This window comes from Coloeus monedula (genome assembly GCF_965178545.1).
Source record: "Coloeus monedula genome assembly, chromosome: 8".
Lineage (NCBI taxonomy): Eukaryota > Metazoa > Chordata > Aves > Passeriformes > Corvidae > Coloeus > Coloeus monedula.
The window spans coordinates 7,916,507-7,934,743 of record NC_138788.1 but is presented as its reverse complement, the minus strand read 5'-3'; the positions used below and the strand labels follow the sequence as shown (position 1 = coordinate 7,934,743).

General features: G+C 39.2%; 1 protein-coding gene across 4 annotated transcripts in view; it reads right to left on the bottom strand.

Moving 5' to 3' along the window:
- CCSER2 (coiled-coil serine rich protein 2) overlaps positions 1-18,237 on the bottom strand; it is a 61,742-nt gene that overhangs the window by 41,045 nt on the left and 2,460 nt on the right. For 3 of the 4 annotated variants that reach the window (XM_082286250.1, XM_082286253.1, XM_082286251.1), the window contains 2 exons: positions 7,312-8,785; positions 6,207-6,409 (listed from right to left, as the gene is read on the bottom strand). In XM_082286250.1, coding sequence (XP_082142376.1) covers positions 6,207-6,409; positions 7,312-8,746 — 1,638 coding nt within the window. In that variant the 5' untranslated portion in view covers positions 8,747-8,785. The remainder of the gene's footprint in view (positions 1-6,206; positions 6,410-7,311; positions 8,786-18,237) is intronic. The other variant, XM_082286252.1, reaches the window with a different exon arrangement.

The window sequence follows — 18,237 nt, the reverse complement described above, 5'->3', positions numbered from 1 at the left end:
CAATGAATTATTCAATTTGTCCTACAGGACAGAATTTCTCTGGTGATGAAGGCAGATAATGAAAATTCTCTGAGCAGAAGCAGAAAACAGAACTCCATGCTGCCATTCCTCATTAGTGATGCTGTGTGCTCTCTACCCATAAGAAGTGTTCTCCACTATGTTGGGCATGAAGGGAAATGTTGAAGGAGGGACAACACAAATTGAAAAGTATCTGACGCTCTCTGGGTCTGCTCTCAGTCACTCCCAGGAGGTTCACAGACACTTTGTACACTGCATCCACACCCAGTGAGGAGTATCTGCCACTAAGGATTTCCAGCACTGCCCATACACACCTCCACACCTGCATCCGGTGATTTCTGAAGTGCATTTACCTTGGTTTGTTTGAATACCTCCTGAGCAGATAAAATGACCTCCTCCTCCACTGGCACTACAGTCTTGGGCACATTTTCAGAGTCTCATTCCTCTGCCACACCGATGAATCGTGGTATCCACTCACACATCTACAGGGAGAGGTTACCCAGTTTCCTCCTCCATGGTCCTGTTCTTCACAACAGTGCCCAGATGAACTTGGCAGCTGCAGGAAAGACTAAAATCTCAAGCTTTACAGGCTTGGTAGGCTGCAAACAGGCAACAGCTACTTCAAAAATCCAAATTACCCCAATATAGGTATATAAAAAGATTCCCCAAGACTAGGACAATTATACTTTCTTAATTAATTATGCCACAAGAATAATGTCTTCTCTCCTTTCAATCTCGCACCCTCAGTAGGTACTGGGCATCTAGTAGTGTCACCAGTTCTCGCTGTACCACATTCACTAGCAAAAGAAATAAATAAAAAAATCTCTAACCACAAACAAAATTTTAAATCTGTATTTATTAATGTCATAATGAATTCTAGTCAAAATGGCACTGACTAAGGTGAAATAATCCTTTGCTCTCAGGCACAGAACAAACTCAGACCTTTCTTCAAGAAGAGCTCAACTGAAGTACACAAATTACTTCTATGAAGCATCATGGGAGCACAAAATGCAATTAATTCTCTGTATTAACTTCACCTTTTGTATTCTAAGAAAGGAGGAAATGCAGTAAGTCAACACTGTTCATCTGAGTACAGCCTCTCAATAAGTATGTGTCTTATAATGCTGTTCACTGCTTTGAGAAAGGTCTTCATTGTTCTTTGCAAGATGAAAAGAAAAAAAGAACTAAATTTCAACTGGCTCATTAGATGAAAGACTTTTAATATGTGCTTCTTGTAACTAGCTTTCACCTGAAGGGCTCATCTCATGACTACTCTTCTAGAAAATTATAGCAAAAAAAGAAGTTTGTGTTGAGAAAAGATTACATACTCTTACATTACTTGCACTTCTATTTTCATTACAGCTGTAACCAAATGTCCCAAAATTTAAAAAGCCCGGCTTCTCATAGAACAAGAGGCAGTGTTTTGGCATTAACATACCGAAAAGAAAGTTCAGCCAAAGAAAGGAAGATGGGTAGAAGACAACACCAAGAACACTTCACTCTAAGAAAACAAATGTATTAGAACTACACATATTACAAGTCTGAATTCACATTAATAAATTACTCATTTGAGAAATCAAACTGGCAATTTAAACCTTACTATAAAGTCATTCTGAGAAGCAAATTATCAAAAAAATTTAAGGTAATTAACTCTAAATTACTTGTAAATAACTAAATTACTGAAAGACATTAATGACTGAATTAAACAATTCTATTTCAGCAAGTTTGTTTTCTCTAAGAAGTAGAGCATATTTCACTGAGTACCAATGCTTCAGGACCCAGAAGCATTCTGACCAGTCTCAAAAACTAATTCAGACCTGCCCTTTCTCAAGTTCCAGTCACAAAGGGGAAAACTATAATGAAGAACAACAACAAAAATCTTACAAGATTTCACAAATTGCCTGGAAGAAGAGAAAAACCTAAGTGTTTCATACTCAGGCTAAAATTCTGGCCATGTGTCAATTCATTCATTCCAATGAGATCCAGATTTCATCCCAAGAGCAATTAAATTCTCAGCAAAGCTGTTAAAACCCATCTGTCTCTTCAAGCCAGATTTCAATTATTATTCCATAATCCCATGCCCTTATAATTACATTGATGCTCACTGCATATACCCAAAAATACTGGCTTTATTTACTCCAGGAAAAATTAACACAGCAGAAAGATTCACATTGCTACTGGAGCCTACAGGAAAAAGGGGTAGAGAACTTGATCTGATAGTACAGGGAACACTCTGAAAGCTTCCTGTCCAAACCTATTGACCCGAATGAAATTGTTTTAAAAGAAACGAAAAAAACCCAAATCACACCACAACAACTTGTTCTCTTTGAGAATATTACAGAAGGAAGCTGAAATTACTGGAATGTTTTCAGTTTAAAGTTTTACTTCTTGCAGACTTTTGAGCACTAGAATATTGTAGCACCTTTAAAAACAAGCAGATAGCTCAGAACAATAACAGCTGTGCTATCTACCCTTCTCAATGTAAACAAGGACTTGAACTTGACAAAAATATTCAAAACTTCACTCTGAACAAACACATATTAGAACTTCTGTTTCTCAAGTGTCTATTTAATGCACTGGAGAAGAGAGAACACCTCAAACCTTGCTATAAGAAGAGAGGGCAAGCAAAGGAGCCATGAGACTGCAGTCAGGGCACCTGAGGCTACACTGCTTACACATATGGTGAACAGTATTTTCAGACCAAAATTAATGAAAACAAAAATCTAGCAAGGCTGATATACTAAACTACAACCAGGAGTTGTACCTCACACTGCTGAGCAGCTTTCTGCCATGAAACAGTAAAGGAACTGGGCATCATGGTCAGCAACTGAAACACAGGGCAGGAGCAAACAGCACAGCTAAAATCAAGTGAGAGCACCTATAGATAAATATTGCCCTTGTTGCTAATTTACAGAGCCATCAGCTGCTCTGCTAAGCATCAGTCAGCTCACACAGAGCTGAGCAGAAACAGCACCAGTGGCTTGGTGCTCAGCAGCAAAATCAGCTGTTGAAAAGAGTATAAGGAACCCCAACAAAATCAGTGCTTAGAAATGTGAAAGGAGTTCAGCACTTAGAAAGTGACCCAAGTGATTTGTTCACTTCAAAGCTGGAAATGGAACAACAACGGGGATAGTGGAATAAGGTATTTTCTGTTATGCAATTAGACAAAGAAAATATTTTCATCCTTACAAAACCCCACAGATTTCCTACCAAGTTCTAAGTCCCTGTCATGGTTTGATGCCAGTTAAGCACCAGGCACCACAAAAAACTATTCACTTATTTCCACCTTTCAGGCAGCTCTTCTTTTTTTTTTTCCCTCTGCCTATATACACCAGGTTTTGTTAAACCACCACAGTCCCCCTTATGATATTATATAGATTTGTACAACTCTTAAAACCCCAGCACTGGATTGCACATTTTCTCTATAGCTGTTCACTTAGTTAGTGAAGAACAACAGAAGAACTATATTAAAAGAGGCCAAATTTATTTTATTCTTTGCCCTCATGTCTTTATAACAAAGATGTACTGAGAATAGCAAAGATACTGCCTTTTATGCTCCCCAAAAAGGAACAGCAAGCTTCAGGGGCCAACAAGTTCCTTCTGTTGCCTTCCTGTGCTGGTTCTCATTTTAGAAGCCCAGTTAAAATCCCCCTTTCAAAGATGGTCCAAGCACTCCTAATCGAAGATTACCCAATGAGAGCTGCACTGCCATCTATGGGAAAGCTTAGGAAAAGCATTTAGCATGTAGTATTTGTTGATATTAAGAAGGACACAGCTTAGAACACTAACAAAACAACAGCAGGATGGAAATGAGGAAGAAGAAGGCGAATTGTGCACTAAACATGACCAGTTACTCACCACACAGTTCCCTGAATTGCTACTCAGCTGCATTGCTTCTACTCACCCCAGCCTGATGCCACGGGAACTCCAGAACTACAGCTTTGGTGACTGGCCTGGAAATACTAAATCCAAGAGGCAGGCAGGCTGGCATTAGCCCAAGCACTCCAAATTCTTAAATCTGACTCTCATCAATTGGATTTTGACACACAGATAGGAACTGCCTTTAACTCACCACACTAGAGGATAGAAACTGCATAATTTGATCACGTATCTCCCAGCAATCAAAACATCTGACGTGTTGACTAATCACAATAATTATTCTCAATGCCTTCACTTTTTTGTCTTTATACTCCTTGCTTGCAGAGAAAAGGAAAAACATGGAACAAAAGCTTACAGTAACCTGCTCAAGAGCACAATTTTTCAGAAATAATGAAAAACTGCATCAGAAATTCTTCTGCATCTTCAGATTACAAAAGATCACTGTTTAATCTTTAGGCTAAAGAAATCAAATATGTCATAGTTTCTACCAAAACCAACAAGTACAGGAAAAAAACCAAAACAAATCCCACTACGAAGAGGCAGTTCAACACTTCAGAGCTACATTTCCCCCTTAAAACCCAAGCTACTGAAAATACATTTCTGCCTTGAAAAAATAAAATGTGCTATTGATGCTTTTCTCATTCAGATAAAAGTCACAGTAGAGTAAGCACTGAAATTCTGGAAAAGCACTAACAGGATAAAAATCAAAATGGGTGGAAGCAACACAATTTTCTAGATTCAACATCAAGTCTTACAATCTCCTCCCTTCTCCACTTCCCCAAAAACTAGTAGTACGTTCTTCCATTTTTAACCCCTCTCTAAAAGCTATTTACTTTCAATAAAGAAAGAAATAAACCAAAATAGTGAACAAGAATATCAAAGACTTCTAAAGTACCTCTGCTTCACACGGCTTACAACAGCTTCTGTCAATCAGCACATTGATTCAGTATCAACTCATACACATGCACAAATTAATTCACAGGGGCTACATGTATCAAAACCCAGATATACAGTCCAAAAGCACGGTAAAAGAAATGTCTTTCCTTTGTTTGTTACATTTCAGAGTATGTATCAAGATATATTTAAAACTTACCAAGGACAAAGCTTAAAAACTTCCCTCTTTTCCTGGCATGTGCATGCATGTGTCTGGGGACAAGAATGTTTGTTTCTGTAGTGGCCTACATTAAACTTGGGTTTTTCCCCATAAACATCAATAAAGCTACAAAACTCATACTATGAAAATCTCTAACAGCTTTTCCAAGCTGGCCACGATTGCCACAAAAAGTTAATAACCACTGCTAAACTCTTTCATGCATTATACCCCAACATCATAATTTAAGACAGAGAGCAAACAATACCACAAGCAGCTGAAAATAGATCCAGAGTTCATATTTAGTTACACACAAAGAATATAATTATGTATCTGTGCCGAAGTCTGAAAGTGGTATCTACATACTAAATTGGCAGTGGTGACACAGTACCTAACACACCTTAAACATACGAAGCATTACAATTGATTAAACCAAATTGGTTTTGTTAGATGTTCTGGTTGTTAACATCATACTAATAAAAAAGTTGTTTAATTCAGAAGTCTGTGCAGATAAAGGAATATGAACAGGATAGACATAATTTTCCTCAGGCCCACTGAAATCCCAAGGTTGGCTCCCTGATCTCAGATGGAGGATCACAGCATGGCAACAACTCTCCATCCACTCCTCACACTGAATGATGTTTCTTGCAGATCAGTTTGAGTTTAGCAGCAAGAAAAAGGCTGTGCTGCATCTTGTGTATCCCACAGAAGATGTATGAAGAGCCCTGCTAGTGAGCTACAGCCAGCTCTCTACCTCAAAGATTCTATGCTTGAACAAACTGAGAAACCAAAAATCAGCTCCAGCTCACGAGGGCCCTATGAGCACAAAGCACAGAAACAAGAAAGGCAAGAAGCCACACAGGCAACAGCTATCTTCTGGCTTTTCACTCCTATGTTTAGAGGTTAGTAGGAAGTATTGAACTTATCCTTTGCAGAAGTCAAATCCCTTTATTCTTTGTGACCACTTCTATGAGACTGTTTAAGGAAGGATCTGTTCTGCCCTGGCTTCAGAATAAGGAAAGAAAAAAAATGTGTGCAAACAGCCTAATCAAGGTCACCTGTCCCGAAACAGGAGTTCCTAAACAAGAAGTTTCACAAAGCCATCAACAACAGAGGAAAGAATTACCAAATAAAAAAAAAGGCACTAATATTTAAAAAATATACTTAATAAGCAATACACTCCACACTAACTATGCAGGTTATGCACAGAAATACATACTATGCTGTTCATTTCTGAAGAGTCGTAACTTCCACACGGATGGACACTTCCTATAGGTTCCAGCCCCTCTTCATCCCACATGTACGTGCCGTCAGAGCTGTCAGATGGAGAAAGCTCAAAGGAGGAGCCAGCTCTGTAGTTCATCTCTGAAGAGATGACATTCTCAGTAGTGTGTTTTGTGCTTTCACTGTTGTCATCCACTGCTTAAAGAAAACAGCAACTGTTAAGATTCCAAAACCAATCCAATATTCCACAAATAAAAACTGAAATGCCTGCTACTGGTGTGCTAACTTTCTGTTACAGTACAGCTCCAGCAAAGACCTGAAAGCCTTCTACAGTACTGCTCCCTCATCCCAGAAGGGGGAAAAGCTCAAGGTGGTTTGGCAGCTACAACTAAGGAATCTTCCAACCTACATCTTTGCTAACCTTTTACACTGCCCTAATTCACCCACCGTGGAAGCTACTTTCTAGAAATCTGCATCTCTTTAACATATTAGAAGGTGGGTCCAAAAATATATCCTTTGGATCTCATCTTTCAATTGCAACATCTCTCAAACAAGCTTTTGTCATGAGAAGCCCATCAAAGATTTGAAAACGTGGCTTTCAAAAGCACCTTCGTGTGTCTTCATCTAATGTTTAAAGAATCAATACGCAACAGAAAAAAACAAAAAAACCCAGTAACAATCCTGTTTATAATTGAACTCATTTAATTACACATCCTACACTTATTTCCACTACTCAGAAGCAGTTACAGCTGTTCTCTGCCTACAGAGGTAGAGGGAGCACAAGGTGAAATTTTCTTAAAATATCACCAACCCAGAAAATGAATGGCAAAGAAAGGATATGAGAAATCCCACAACCACACCACAAATGTGTTTAAAGGAGGTCACCTTCATTTTTATCACAAAGAGCTCTTCAAAGTAATGCCTGGGAAAAAACTATTATGCAGAAAAGGCATAAGCAAACAAATACACCAGCATAGAGCCAAGTTCCATTCTGAAAAAATGCAGAAGCAATGGGCAGTTACATTTAATAACTTAATTAGTGGAATAGATTTTTGATTTAGCACCTAAAATTTCAAACAGAACAGAAGAAAGGTATTTACCAGACACATTTATATCAAGCCAGTCATCAGCATTACAGCAAGATCCTCCACCTTCCTTGAGAGACGTGAACGGCTCGATGGACGTTCTGCTCCCATGCTCTAATTCCTGAAGGCAGCTCTCCTTCTGCTGCATTTGTACAGGTCTGTTTGCATCTTCTATATCTATGAAATCATCACTGAAGTCTTCACTCAGATCGTTTTTCTCCGAGGATGACAAAGAAGATATAGATATCTCATCTCCATCATCGCTCATACACATGACTTTTGACCCATGTTTTCCCAGACTTTCATACAGGCCCTCACCAGGTTCTGTTCTTTGAGCACTGCTCTCTAGAATACTGTTTTTATCCACGGCTCTATTGATGTTTGCTGAAATATCCACGTTTTCCACGATGCGCGTGTCCAGAGCCGCGCTTTTGCTGCCATCCACACCAGTATTCCCAGCAAACCGCTGCCTGGTAGGCTTCAGCAGAGAGGGCCGACTTAATCTGTATCCATAGGAAGGTGCTGACCCAGATCCATTTGACAGCGGGGGTTTCTTGGAACAAGGAGCTGACATAGCCGAGTACGGTCTGGTAAATCCATACTTCATGGGTTCATTGCCATTGGGTACATCCAACTGACATGCATTTCTTGACAGCAGAGTAGACCTCTGCGACGTCCTGGCAGCGAGATTTTGACTATGATAAGGCCTTGTAAGATCCACAGCTTTATTAAAGGAATGTGACCTGGTTAGAGATGCAGTGGGAAGGAAAGAATTCTGAATGGAATGTGAAAAACTTTGTGATCTTACCATTTTGTCACAGGAGAAAGCCTTGCTGTTGTCTGTGGATTGTGCCAGGCTTTCTCCTGAACTTGTCCTTGTGGTACTGGAATTAGCTCTAGGTCTCTGCAAACCTACCACCGGCCGATTTCCATAAAATCCATTCAAATTTGATCTTGGAGCATTGAGTCCAGAGTATGTCCTTCCTGACAGGGTACCTTTGGTGAATTTAGCTGAACTAGAGAGTCCAGGTATAGACTTTGGGTTCAATTCCTCAGTAGAAGATACAAACATATTGGTTTGCTTTGCTGCTTTTGACACAACTGAAGCAGTCCTGTTCAAACCCACCCTGAGCTCATCATTGCCCAATGCTCCTTGAGATTGAAAATGTTTCTCAGAATCAATTAATTTTTCATTACAGTTGCGTTTGGAGTTGGCCTCCCTCCCATTCTGATCGTTAAGCTGATATTTATTTGATTTTTTCCAGTTGAAAGCAAAGGAAGACATTCCAACAGTGCCATTGTGCTTGCCAAAATTTTTGCCACCATTACTCCCTGCTAAGTTCACAGCTGTCCCGTTTGGCATAGGTTGCAAAACACTCCCTAAAGTTTTCGTTCCATATTTCGGTAGCCTGGAAACCAAGGATGTCCTGGTTTGATTTTTTTCTTCCATGAGCTATTGGGTACATTGGTCCTTAAAGGGTGCTTGAATCTAAGAAAGAAAAATAAAATAAAACAACATTAAACCTGAATCAACCACACATTAAACCATATAGTTTTCTGTACATTTGCAGCTATAGGCTTCCTGCATGTCTGTGCCTAACTCCACCATGCTGATAAAAAGTAACCCAGACACATTTTGGGAACTCCAGAGTCACAGCAGTTATTTGGCAGTAATATGCTTCAGATCACAGCTCCATCCCCCAACTTTCATTCTCTACATAAACCATCTTGGTTTTGTTTTCCTTTTGTAATCTTTAAAATAAACTTGAAAATCAAAAAAACTTGATGATTTTTTTTTTTCCATTTACCCATTTTGAGTAACAAACTGAACCTTTCAACTGTGTTACAATTATTAACCAATAAATGTAAGATTTAATATTTTTTAAAAAGCCACAAATACGACATAGCACAAACCTGTGGTCAGCAACGTAAACCTGCAGAAACTATAATGTAAAATCTGATTGAAAGTTCATTTTTTGAGATTTTTTTCAGTTTCCCTAATGCGTAAAATGTAGGAAATAACCACACATCATGCATCTCACCACAACATTTTTTGTTCCCAGACCTAATTGACATCCCCAAATCAAGATTCACATTCCTAGTCACTGTTTCTTCTTTTTATAGACACTGTAGTCTATTTTGAAATCATCTTATTCATGTACAAGACCTGAAGTATAGTGCAACAGTTGCATAAGGTCAGTGTCAGTAAGTGAATTTAAAAGTTCTACTTACTCAAAGTACAGAAAATATCTTGTGCAACCACACCAAGCACTACCCTAAAGTGAGTCACTCCCCAAGTTGCAAGACCTCACTAAGGAACGCTTAGTTTAAAAACTCTTAGATAAAACCGAAGATAAAGTCAAAGATAAAATCGAAGTGGCATTAAATTCATGCAAATTGAAATACCCTTAGGATTTGTCAGTGAATAGGATGTCCCAGAGCAGTACTTCTGGAAGCAGATCTACATTACAAAGACAGAAAGAGAAAGGTACTGAAGACAGGGCTTTTAGGGGCTCCTAACTTGTGAAAACATCAGAATCCACATTCTGCAACTGGTGTGTGCATGTCCATTTTGAAATACACAAATCCCGACTTTTCAAATACTCAGTGAATTCTTGTGCCTCAGAGGCACAACCCTCACCCCAGGTGTGCAAAGAAGGACACAACTGTTTCCCCCTGGGACCAGCAGAACATTTCATTCACTACATATGACACCCGCCTGCATGTGGATTGAAGTGTCTCAGGTCAGACTTCTTGCCCATAGTGCACCTGCATACCTTGTACAGGAAAATATCATCAGGCTTTAATAGCAACATCAAAGTTGCTATTTACTTCATGTCAACTACATACAATAAAGCACACCTTTTTTTCTAATAACTCCATGAATAAAAAATGGCCTTTACCATGCTGATGAATTCATTCCCAGCAAGCATCATACTGCAGATCCCTCAGAAGATAACGCAACTCTAAAGAAAAGGCAAGTCTTGTGAAGAAATCTTCCAAACTGAAAAAGTTAAATTAGAAAGCTGCTAATTTAACTTGCATGCTTTATGGATAATTCCCTTTTCACATCTGTCTACCATCTCTTAGGTAACTGCAAAATTTAAACGAGGCCATTAATTAGATTACTTTAATCCTCCACCAAGTGCTGCAAATTAAACATGGAAAGGAGACCTTTCATTTCTCAGTAGGAAGGGCTCTTGCTCATTTATCCTTTCGACAACACATTATCTTCAAGAAAACTATGCTGATAGCTTAGAACACTTCAGATAATTAAATTAAAAGACAAACAATACTTGTCTGTATTTTATTAGCCACTTAACTGTAACTACTGTGCCATCTTCTCAAGTCCAGGTTACATTTGTTTCATCGAAATACAATGTCATCAAAAAAAACACTAAAACGTAACAGTATTGTGTCTGGCAGATGTTTCCCAGAAAATGGGGAATTTTCTTATTAAGTTCTCTGAAACATTCTTTATCTTTACATATGTATACTAGGAAAGATTATACTAGCCTAACAATGAAACTTCCTTATCAAGCAGCACTGTACCTACAAGTTAGAGTATGATTTCTGCATCCCAGAAGATTCAGGTTCAATACAATTTAAATTGTAGCCTGCTGTACTATAAAGAAATTCAAAGTATTTTTAGACTTAAGCAATCTATGGAATTTTTAAAAACTGACATTTGGGCAAACAAGTTTTATATTCTTTGCCTTGGGAAATTCATTATCTAGTGCACACAAGCCTAATCGGGAATTAAGCTAATTATGAAGAGCCTAGCCTTACATAATGATCCAGGGAAAAGGAGTTAAAATCCACAGACCCTCTCTGAAGTACAATCTGAATTAGCTGAAAAGCTGCTACATCCTTACCTTCAAGGATATTCAAGATCCTGGTGATAAGCAAAAGGATATTCATTCTTGCCCTCCTTGGTACTTTCTCTACAGGATTATTTACACCTAGACAAAATGCTGCACTGTTAGTGGCAAGCACAACATTCACTCTTATTTCATTCACAGCTTTTTTCAGCTCCACCAGGAAGGCAGTTTCCTATACATTAGCTTCTCAGCAAAGTCTAGCTTTGCATCTGAGACTCTGTCCTACAGAAGAAGACAGGTTAAAGATTCATCCATTTGAAAGTTTAAGCACCTGAAAATACTGCCATCCCTATAATCCCTGCCACCAGGAAGATAACAGCATTTTCCAGTTCCAGATTCCTGAATGGGACCAAGTTCCCCTCCTATTGTCACAGCAGTGCAGAATACCCAGCTGATGGATGAAACACATCTGACAGACTGGTGCCAGGCCAGAGCAATTCCCCTCTGCAGATCTATCGCCACGCCAACAGTTTCAGATCTGTGCTTCATTCACAGGAATGAAAGTGCACGTGTATTTCAGCTCTGTCCTGTGCACAGCTTATAAATCACCTCTTACACCTCTGGGTTTTAACACTGCAGCTGCTGGTTATTTATTTGTTTTTCAGGACAAATATTATGCAGATCTTTTCACCACTGATTTGTGGTGAAACAAACACAACTTAAGATCTATTCTTCTTAAAGATGTAATTAAAAATGCATTAGAGCAGTTACATGAAAATAGCTTATTTTCACCAATGTAGGGAGGCATTGAATGTCACCAGGGAATAATCTGGGAGGTCTCTGCAACAGAAGCAGCAAAAGACTTCTTTAGCATGCACTTAAGAACATTGCAAGATGGGCAGCACGGCTGCAAGTCAATTTTCAGCTTTAAGAGGACCATGGGAGCTTAACAGAATACAAAAAACACGCAAGAGATCCAGCTGGCAAACACCTGCTCTGAGCATGACAAGCCCCGGGGAATTAAAGACCACGAATCCTGAGGAAACTGTGTGTGCTGTATGAACTCAAATGAATCAGAATGCAACCAGAAATTCTGATGGCTTCAAGACTGAACCTTGAGTATTTACAAGTTTTTGTGTTGTTTCCTCTGCACAGACTGGTTTCAGCTTAGCCAAAAGCGCCTTCTCTACCTCCAGTCCAAGATCCAGTAAGATTTATCAGCTCTGCAGTAAATTCCTCCAAGCCTGCCCTCCTTCTCCTGTCTTCAGTTTCTCCAAGACACCTGTTCTTGAATCAATTCCCAATGCTTTATGAAGGCATCCATGAATTTTAGCCTCTCTCCCTTTCCTGTGTCCAAACTGCTCTGATTAACACCAGCTGCCCTCACACTGCCTTGTGAAGCAACATAGTCAGGAAGTATAGTGGGCAGTTCCAAGATTGTGAACGCTTATTGTTCTATTTTTCTGAAATCACCTTGCTTTTCTGTGTCCCAAGTTGTGGGATTCTGTTTTCAGATCTCAAGACAGCTTAGAGATATGTCCTTTTCTATTTTTCCTCTTTCACATTTATGAGGTTCTAGCCACTTTTAAGGGTTGATCTATCAAACACCAAGCAAACCAGTTATCCAAGCTGCTCTTGTGCTCAATTTTACGGTCAAAACATACTAGGTCAAAGAATATGAGCAGAACATAACAATGAATAGAGATAAAGGGAGAAGGAAGCAAGAAATACATCATAAAGAGATTGGAGTTTCTGGATTTTTAACACTGAGCAATATCTTTAGTCAATACAGCAGAAAATATGACATCCCATGCCATCTCTAAAAGCATTCTTGTGATTCATCAGAATCCTTAATGTTTGATAAGACAAGAGGATATAAGCACTTACTGGAGAAAAAGAAATAGGGAAATGCCGCTCTATTTTGTAGAAGAAAGCTACCACAATGCTTCCAGAATCAAAAACTCTCTTTGCATCCCTCAGGGCCACACTGGCAATTCACTCTGCCATTAATGCTGTTCCACAGAGCATCAGGCACCTCAAGGAAGCAAAAAAGGGCTAAGTGCTATCTGCCCAAACATGGATGCTTTGTAATTGTTGCCCAGTTGTGCATTTCATATTAGTAAAACAGAAACTATACATTTTTCAACTCCAAATTTTTACACCAAACCTTACCAAAACATTGAAACAAAACAGGGTATGGGTTATCACAAGCCCTTTTAGATTTTATTGGAAAAAAAGTAATGCATATTTTACCTACAAGAAAGACTTTTGCTAAACACCTGTTTCTCAAACAAGTAAAGTTGCCCTGATTTTTGGCATTCTTACACAACTAACAAGGTGGAAAGCAGCCAAGGTCCAGATGTTTAGCCAGCTGCAGCAAGGAGCAGCTTTAGCACAAAAAAAAGAAGATGGAAGAGGGTAACTGGGGGATAGATAAATTATTCTCAGTGAAAGAGAGCATCAGGGTCTGTGAAAAGGAAGGAAGACTTGCCAGTGCAATTTCATGTTCCTCTTAAGTGTTAATGCAGGTTATTATGGGTTATTCATAAATGAGACATGAAATGCAATGACAGTTACTCTTTCCTGCATTATGGTGACAGCCTAACTGTTGTCAGGGACAGAGGTTAGGTAGAAATTGGTATAAAGCCCTGGAGATGCATGACTCCTCTCTGAAGCTGCTATTCATCTGATGCATCCTCCTAGAAGAGGTCATCAATTCCCTTCTTCAGCAGATCCTGTTAAACCTGAGTAAGCAATGTCCAGTCTGTACCTGCAGCAGATATGAACAACAGGCTAGTCTGCATACTCCAAACTCCAACTCCAAAACACAAGAACCAGAACACAGTGGAGTTCACTGGACATCCAAACAACACAAGGCCCTGATGATAAAAGCACTACAAGCGCTGACCCCAAGAACACTGCAAGAGGTGGGAGGGATACATTGCCATGTATCAGAAACAATTAACATAATCAGGAGCAATACATCTGGCTCCAGAGCAGAAACACCCCTGCTAGAAGGAATTCAATTATGTGGATTATTCACTTGATATGTTACGCAAGGAACAGGCTCCTGTGAACTGAACCAACCCAAGAGATTCACCCCCAGTGAGCAAGTCAAGCTTCTTCACTAGGGTTGCTTAATAGGTCTTAAACTGCAAAAGATGCATTGTTTTCAACATCTTTGTTGGAGAAACAAAGAGCCTTTACTTGCTCCTCTCTTTGATGATACTTAAAACTGTTACCAAATTTGCAGGTATAACAAACAGAAAGGAGGAAAACTGAAGTAAGAAAAGACAGAAACTGTCTGCCTGCCTTACAGTTCTCTTGCCCTGCAGCCTAAAGACAAAGTCACACAGCTGCAAAGAAGCCAAAACCTGTTAATTATTCACCAGCACCGCCTCCCAAAAACAACCCCAAACTAAGGTACTGTGACTATAAAGCATGTTTATATCTAGGTTCCTATGTTGCCTTAACATTTCCTTGCATTTAGCAAGATTTCTGTCCTGGAAGATAAGCCATAATTGTGCATATGCTTCTGTGCAATAGATGTTGGGGATTCTCCCACCAGAGTCTTTTTTCCAAGGTTTCTCAAACAGGTAATTTTTTGGCATTCTTACATGACTAATAAGGCAGCAGGTAACCAGAAACCTGCCTTTCTGAAGAGTTTTAAAAGTAGCATCACTGTTTACATCATAAAGGCAAAATAAATTTTATGCTGTGTCTAAGATTGACCGAAAAATCCCAAACATCAGTTGCAGTCTAGAATTAAAGCTTTCTACCAGTGAAATGTCAGATCTCGATCTCTCCTTAAAAAAATTTGTGATTATGTCAGCATCAAAGCAACTGACAGCAGAAACAGGCCCCTGCTTGTGCTGATGCTATTAGTCCTTCAGCAACAGCATTTCACATTGGTAATTTAATCTGTCTGTAAGAATAAATCCAGAAAGATTGCATCTGTCTCAAAAGCAATGTCCTACTGCAAACCAGTAGGAATTACCTGCTGTTCTCTGGCAAATATTTCACTTAAAACCAGAGGAATAACCCTTTTTGCTCAGCACTATCCACTGTCACCAAGTGATTCAAACACACCATTCCAATCTCTAACTCTTCTAGGAAAGATTCACTTCACCATTGACTCAGTAACAAAGAGCTGGTTACCAGTTACTGTTTTCTACTTCTTACATAGTATTGCATGTTAGCTGGAGCAGGATTTTCTTGCTGATAAGAACAGGCAGGCTGAAAGCTAAGTGAAACGTGGTATACAACTAATTATAACTGGAAATATCCCTTTTTAGACTGCCATGTTGTCCATCCTACTCCTCTAGTTTGCTTATTCAACTGACGCATGCTCTCCATGTAAAAACACTGAGCTGTCTTGAGCTAGAGCCCTCTTACAGTGGTATAAACGTATTTTTCAGTATGTATTTTGCAATGATTAAATAATGACTAATAACATAACCAATACTTCCTGTCTGAACTGCTGATGAACAGTTTATCTATGTGAGTATCTTAAGATTAAGAATTTCCATGGGTTTAAATCTTCAATGAGGCTGTGCTTCCAACCAATATGGAAGTTGCTTTTTTCCCCCTCCAGCCACATAACACTCATTCTTTCTTTTTTTCTTTCTCCTGCTGCCCAGTAAGAATTCTAGTTATAGGTTAAGCTGAATGGCAAGCAGAGATAATAGGAAGAGATGGCATTTGATTCATAGACTCGCTGCTACTGGGGTATCTTCAATAAGCCTGAAGAGGTTCACACGTGATAACTGAGCAAGATTAGACAAGCTGAAGCAGAAGGAAGCTAGAAAAAAGTAGTTCTGAGATTTTCTGTTTTATATATTGCCAATGCTGTTTCAATATAGTTCAGTTTTTCACAGAAGATCGTGATCTTGAGACAAGAACATGTCAGCACATTGCTATGCACCTTAAAAAAAAAAACCACATTGTTAAGTCAGCCACTGATGGATTGAAAGAAAATACTAGAAAAAGGACTGACTAAGAAAATCCTTAACACTGCTATCATCAGAGACAGACAGTGAATCCTGGATAAGCTGGAAATATTATGTAAATCATGGCATTTCACTGTGTGTGGATCGTGGCACTTCACTGCCCAGATTCAATTCCCCATATAGGTCTGCCAGTCAATTTTATTTTAGAGGTAAAGAATACAAAAATCCCATTATCTCCTGTGGCTGCCTTAAAATAAAAATGCACCAGGGAAGGGATGATCAGGGCAAACACAGAATGTGACTTCCTCAACCTTCAACTGCTTTCAATTCACAGAATTTCTTAAATCTGATGCAGTTTGTTTAGGAACCCTCCACAGATCTCTTGTCCACTATTTTGCATCACCTATCCTTGAGCCCCCAAACTTTTTGCATCCCTGACTGCCTTAAGCAAGGAGTTCCAGAGCCCCAGTAACAATTCTTTCAAGGTTATTTAATTGTCTTGCACAGATTCCCAGGGAAAACTACTAAAACTACTTCTAAACTCCCTACATTGCCAGAAGAGGCTACTGACACCTTCTCTCCTTGCTACCAAACACACCAGTTTGTTTCATATCTATGTGCTTTCAAGAAGATACTGTATTATTTGAAGTTTGACTTCTCTTTAACATCCACCGTTGATCAAAAATACTGCAGCCATACACTGGTGTATTACAGCTTTCAGCTAATCTTTTTTATTTGTAAACCACATCTTCAAAGTATCACTTTCTGGCTACTGAGTTTCATTTCATTAGTGCTGGACTCAACGTAGCTTCTGTCTACAATTCCACAGCTATATATCAGTTCCCAGTCTCAAAGCCAAACTCTCTAAAAATGTTTGAGTACCAAACAACTTTGCAGGTTTGCCACAGCATAACAAATGCCAACATGTTTTTGACAACAGACTGGCAACCTCCGGTATTTTAACGCATGTTTTGTGTTTTCCTACCAGCTTTCTGACACACCAACAGCTATATCGGAATGTACTTATCAAGGTCAGTTTCCTACAACGTGGAAGACACAGATATTTGTTATATCCTGAGAGGTTTGCAACTGAAGGGAAAAAAAAAAAAACCAAGATTCTCCAAGAAACTGAGATGCAATTTTCAGTTACCAGTGACAGTCTGTCACATGATCATTTTCAGACTCAGTCATCTATGTTGTATTTTATTCAAACTTACAGGGAGGAGATATGTATCATTTGTTTTGCTTAATTGGGATCTCAATGTAGTCATAGTAAAGCTATACTTACACAAATTACCATTTCAGAAAGCTTTCATGATTAAAAGATTTACAGAGAAAGATTTTTTTCTGTTTTTATCTGTTTACTGATAGACAAGGCTACGCAGGTTTGACAGATTGTGCTCCTCTCCTCAAGGCTCCTGCTACCGACAGCAGCAGCCTGGGCCTTGCCAAGTTTCTACCTATGTAAGTCTGTCTTACTGAGATGAAGGTTACTCAAAAGCCACAGCATCCCTGAACTCATCAAAAATATGTATCAATGTGGCTGTGTAATGACTTATGAAACATATGAAACCAGAAAAAAATTCCATTTAAGTAAAGCCTATCTTTAATACAATTTACAAAAAGAATGTGTATTGAAGTATCATCCAAACCCATACTGTAGTGATAAACTCTGCATCTATCTAGAAGAGATTTTTGAATCTCCAGCCTAAAGTAGACATATTATTGAGTAAAGAGAAGCTGGGACATTCAGTTCTCCCGGGATGCTTCCCTTGTGCTGTGTGTGTCACAAGCCATCTGCGCTGATTAACCTAAAAGCACAGAATTTCTTTGGCTTCAGGGAATAAATACAGAAATTATTTGCAATTTAAGGGTTATTCCTGATCCATAAATTGTTCAGTCACCTCATCAACGTAAATCCTTATCATCCATTCCCTCTGGCTAAGAAGCCAAGCCTCCTTGCAGCGAGGACATTGCCAGCATTGCCAGTACTTCTTCAATAAAGGCCATTAAAATGCACTCTGCAGAGCAGGACCTCAACTCAGAGCAGACTAAGTGCTCACGAAAAACCCAACACTCTGCAGTGAAAACAGCATTTTAGCAAGAACTTGTGACACCAGCGCCCCATGTGACCAGGGATAAGCAAAAACCCCCACCCTGAGGAGATTTCC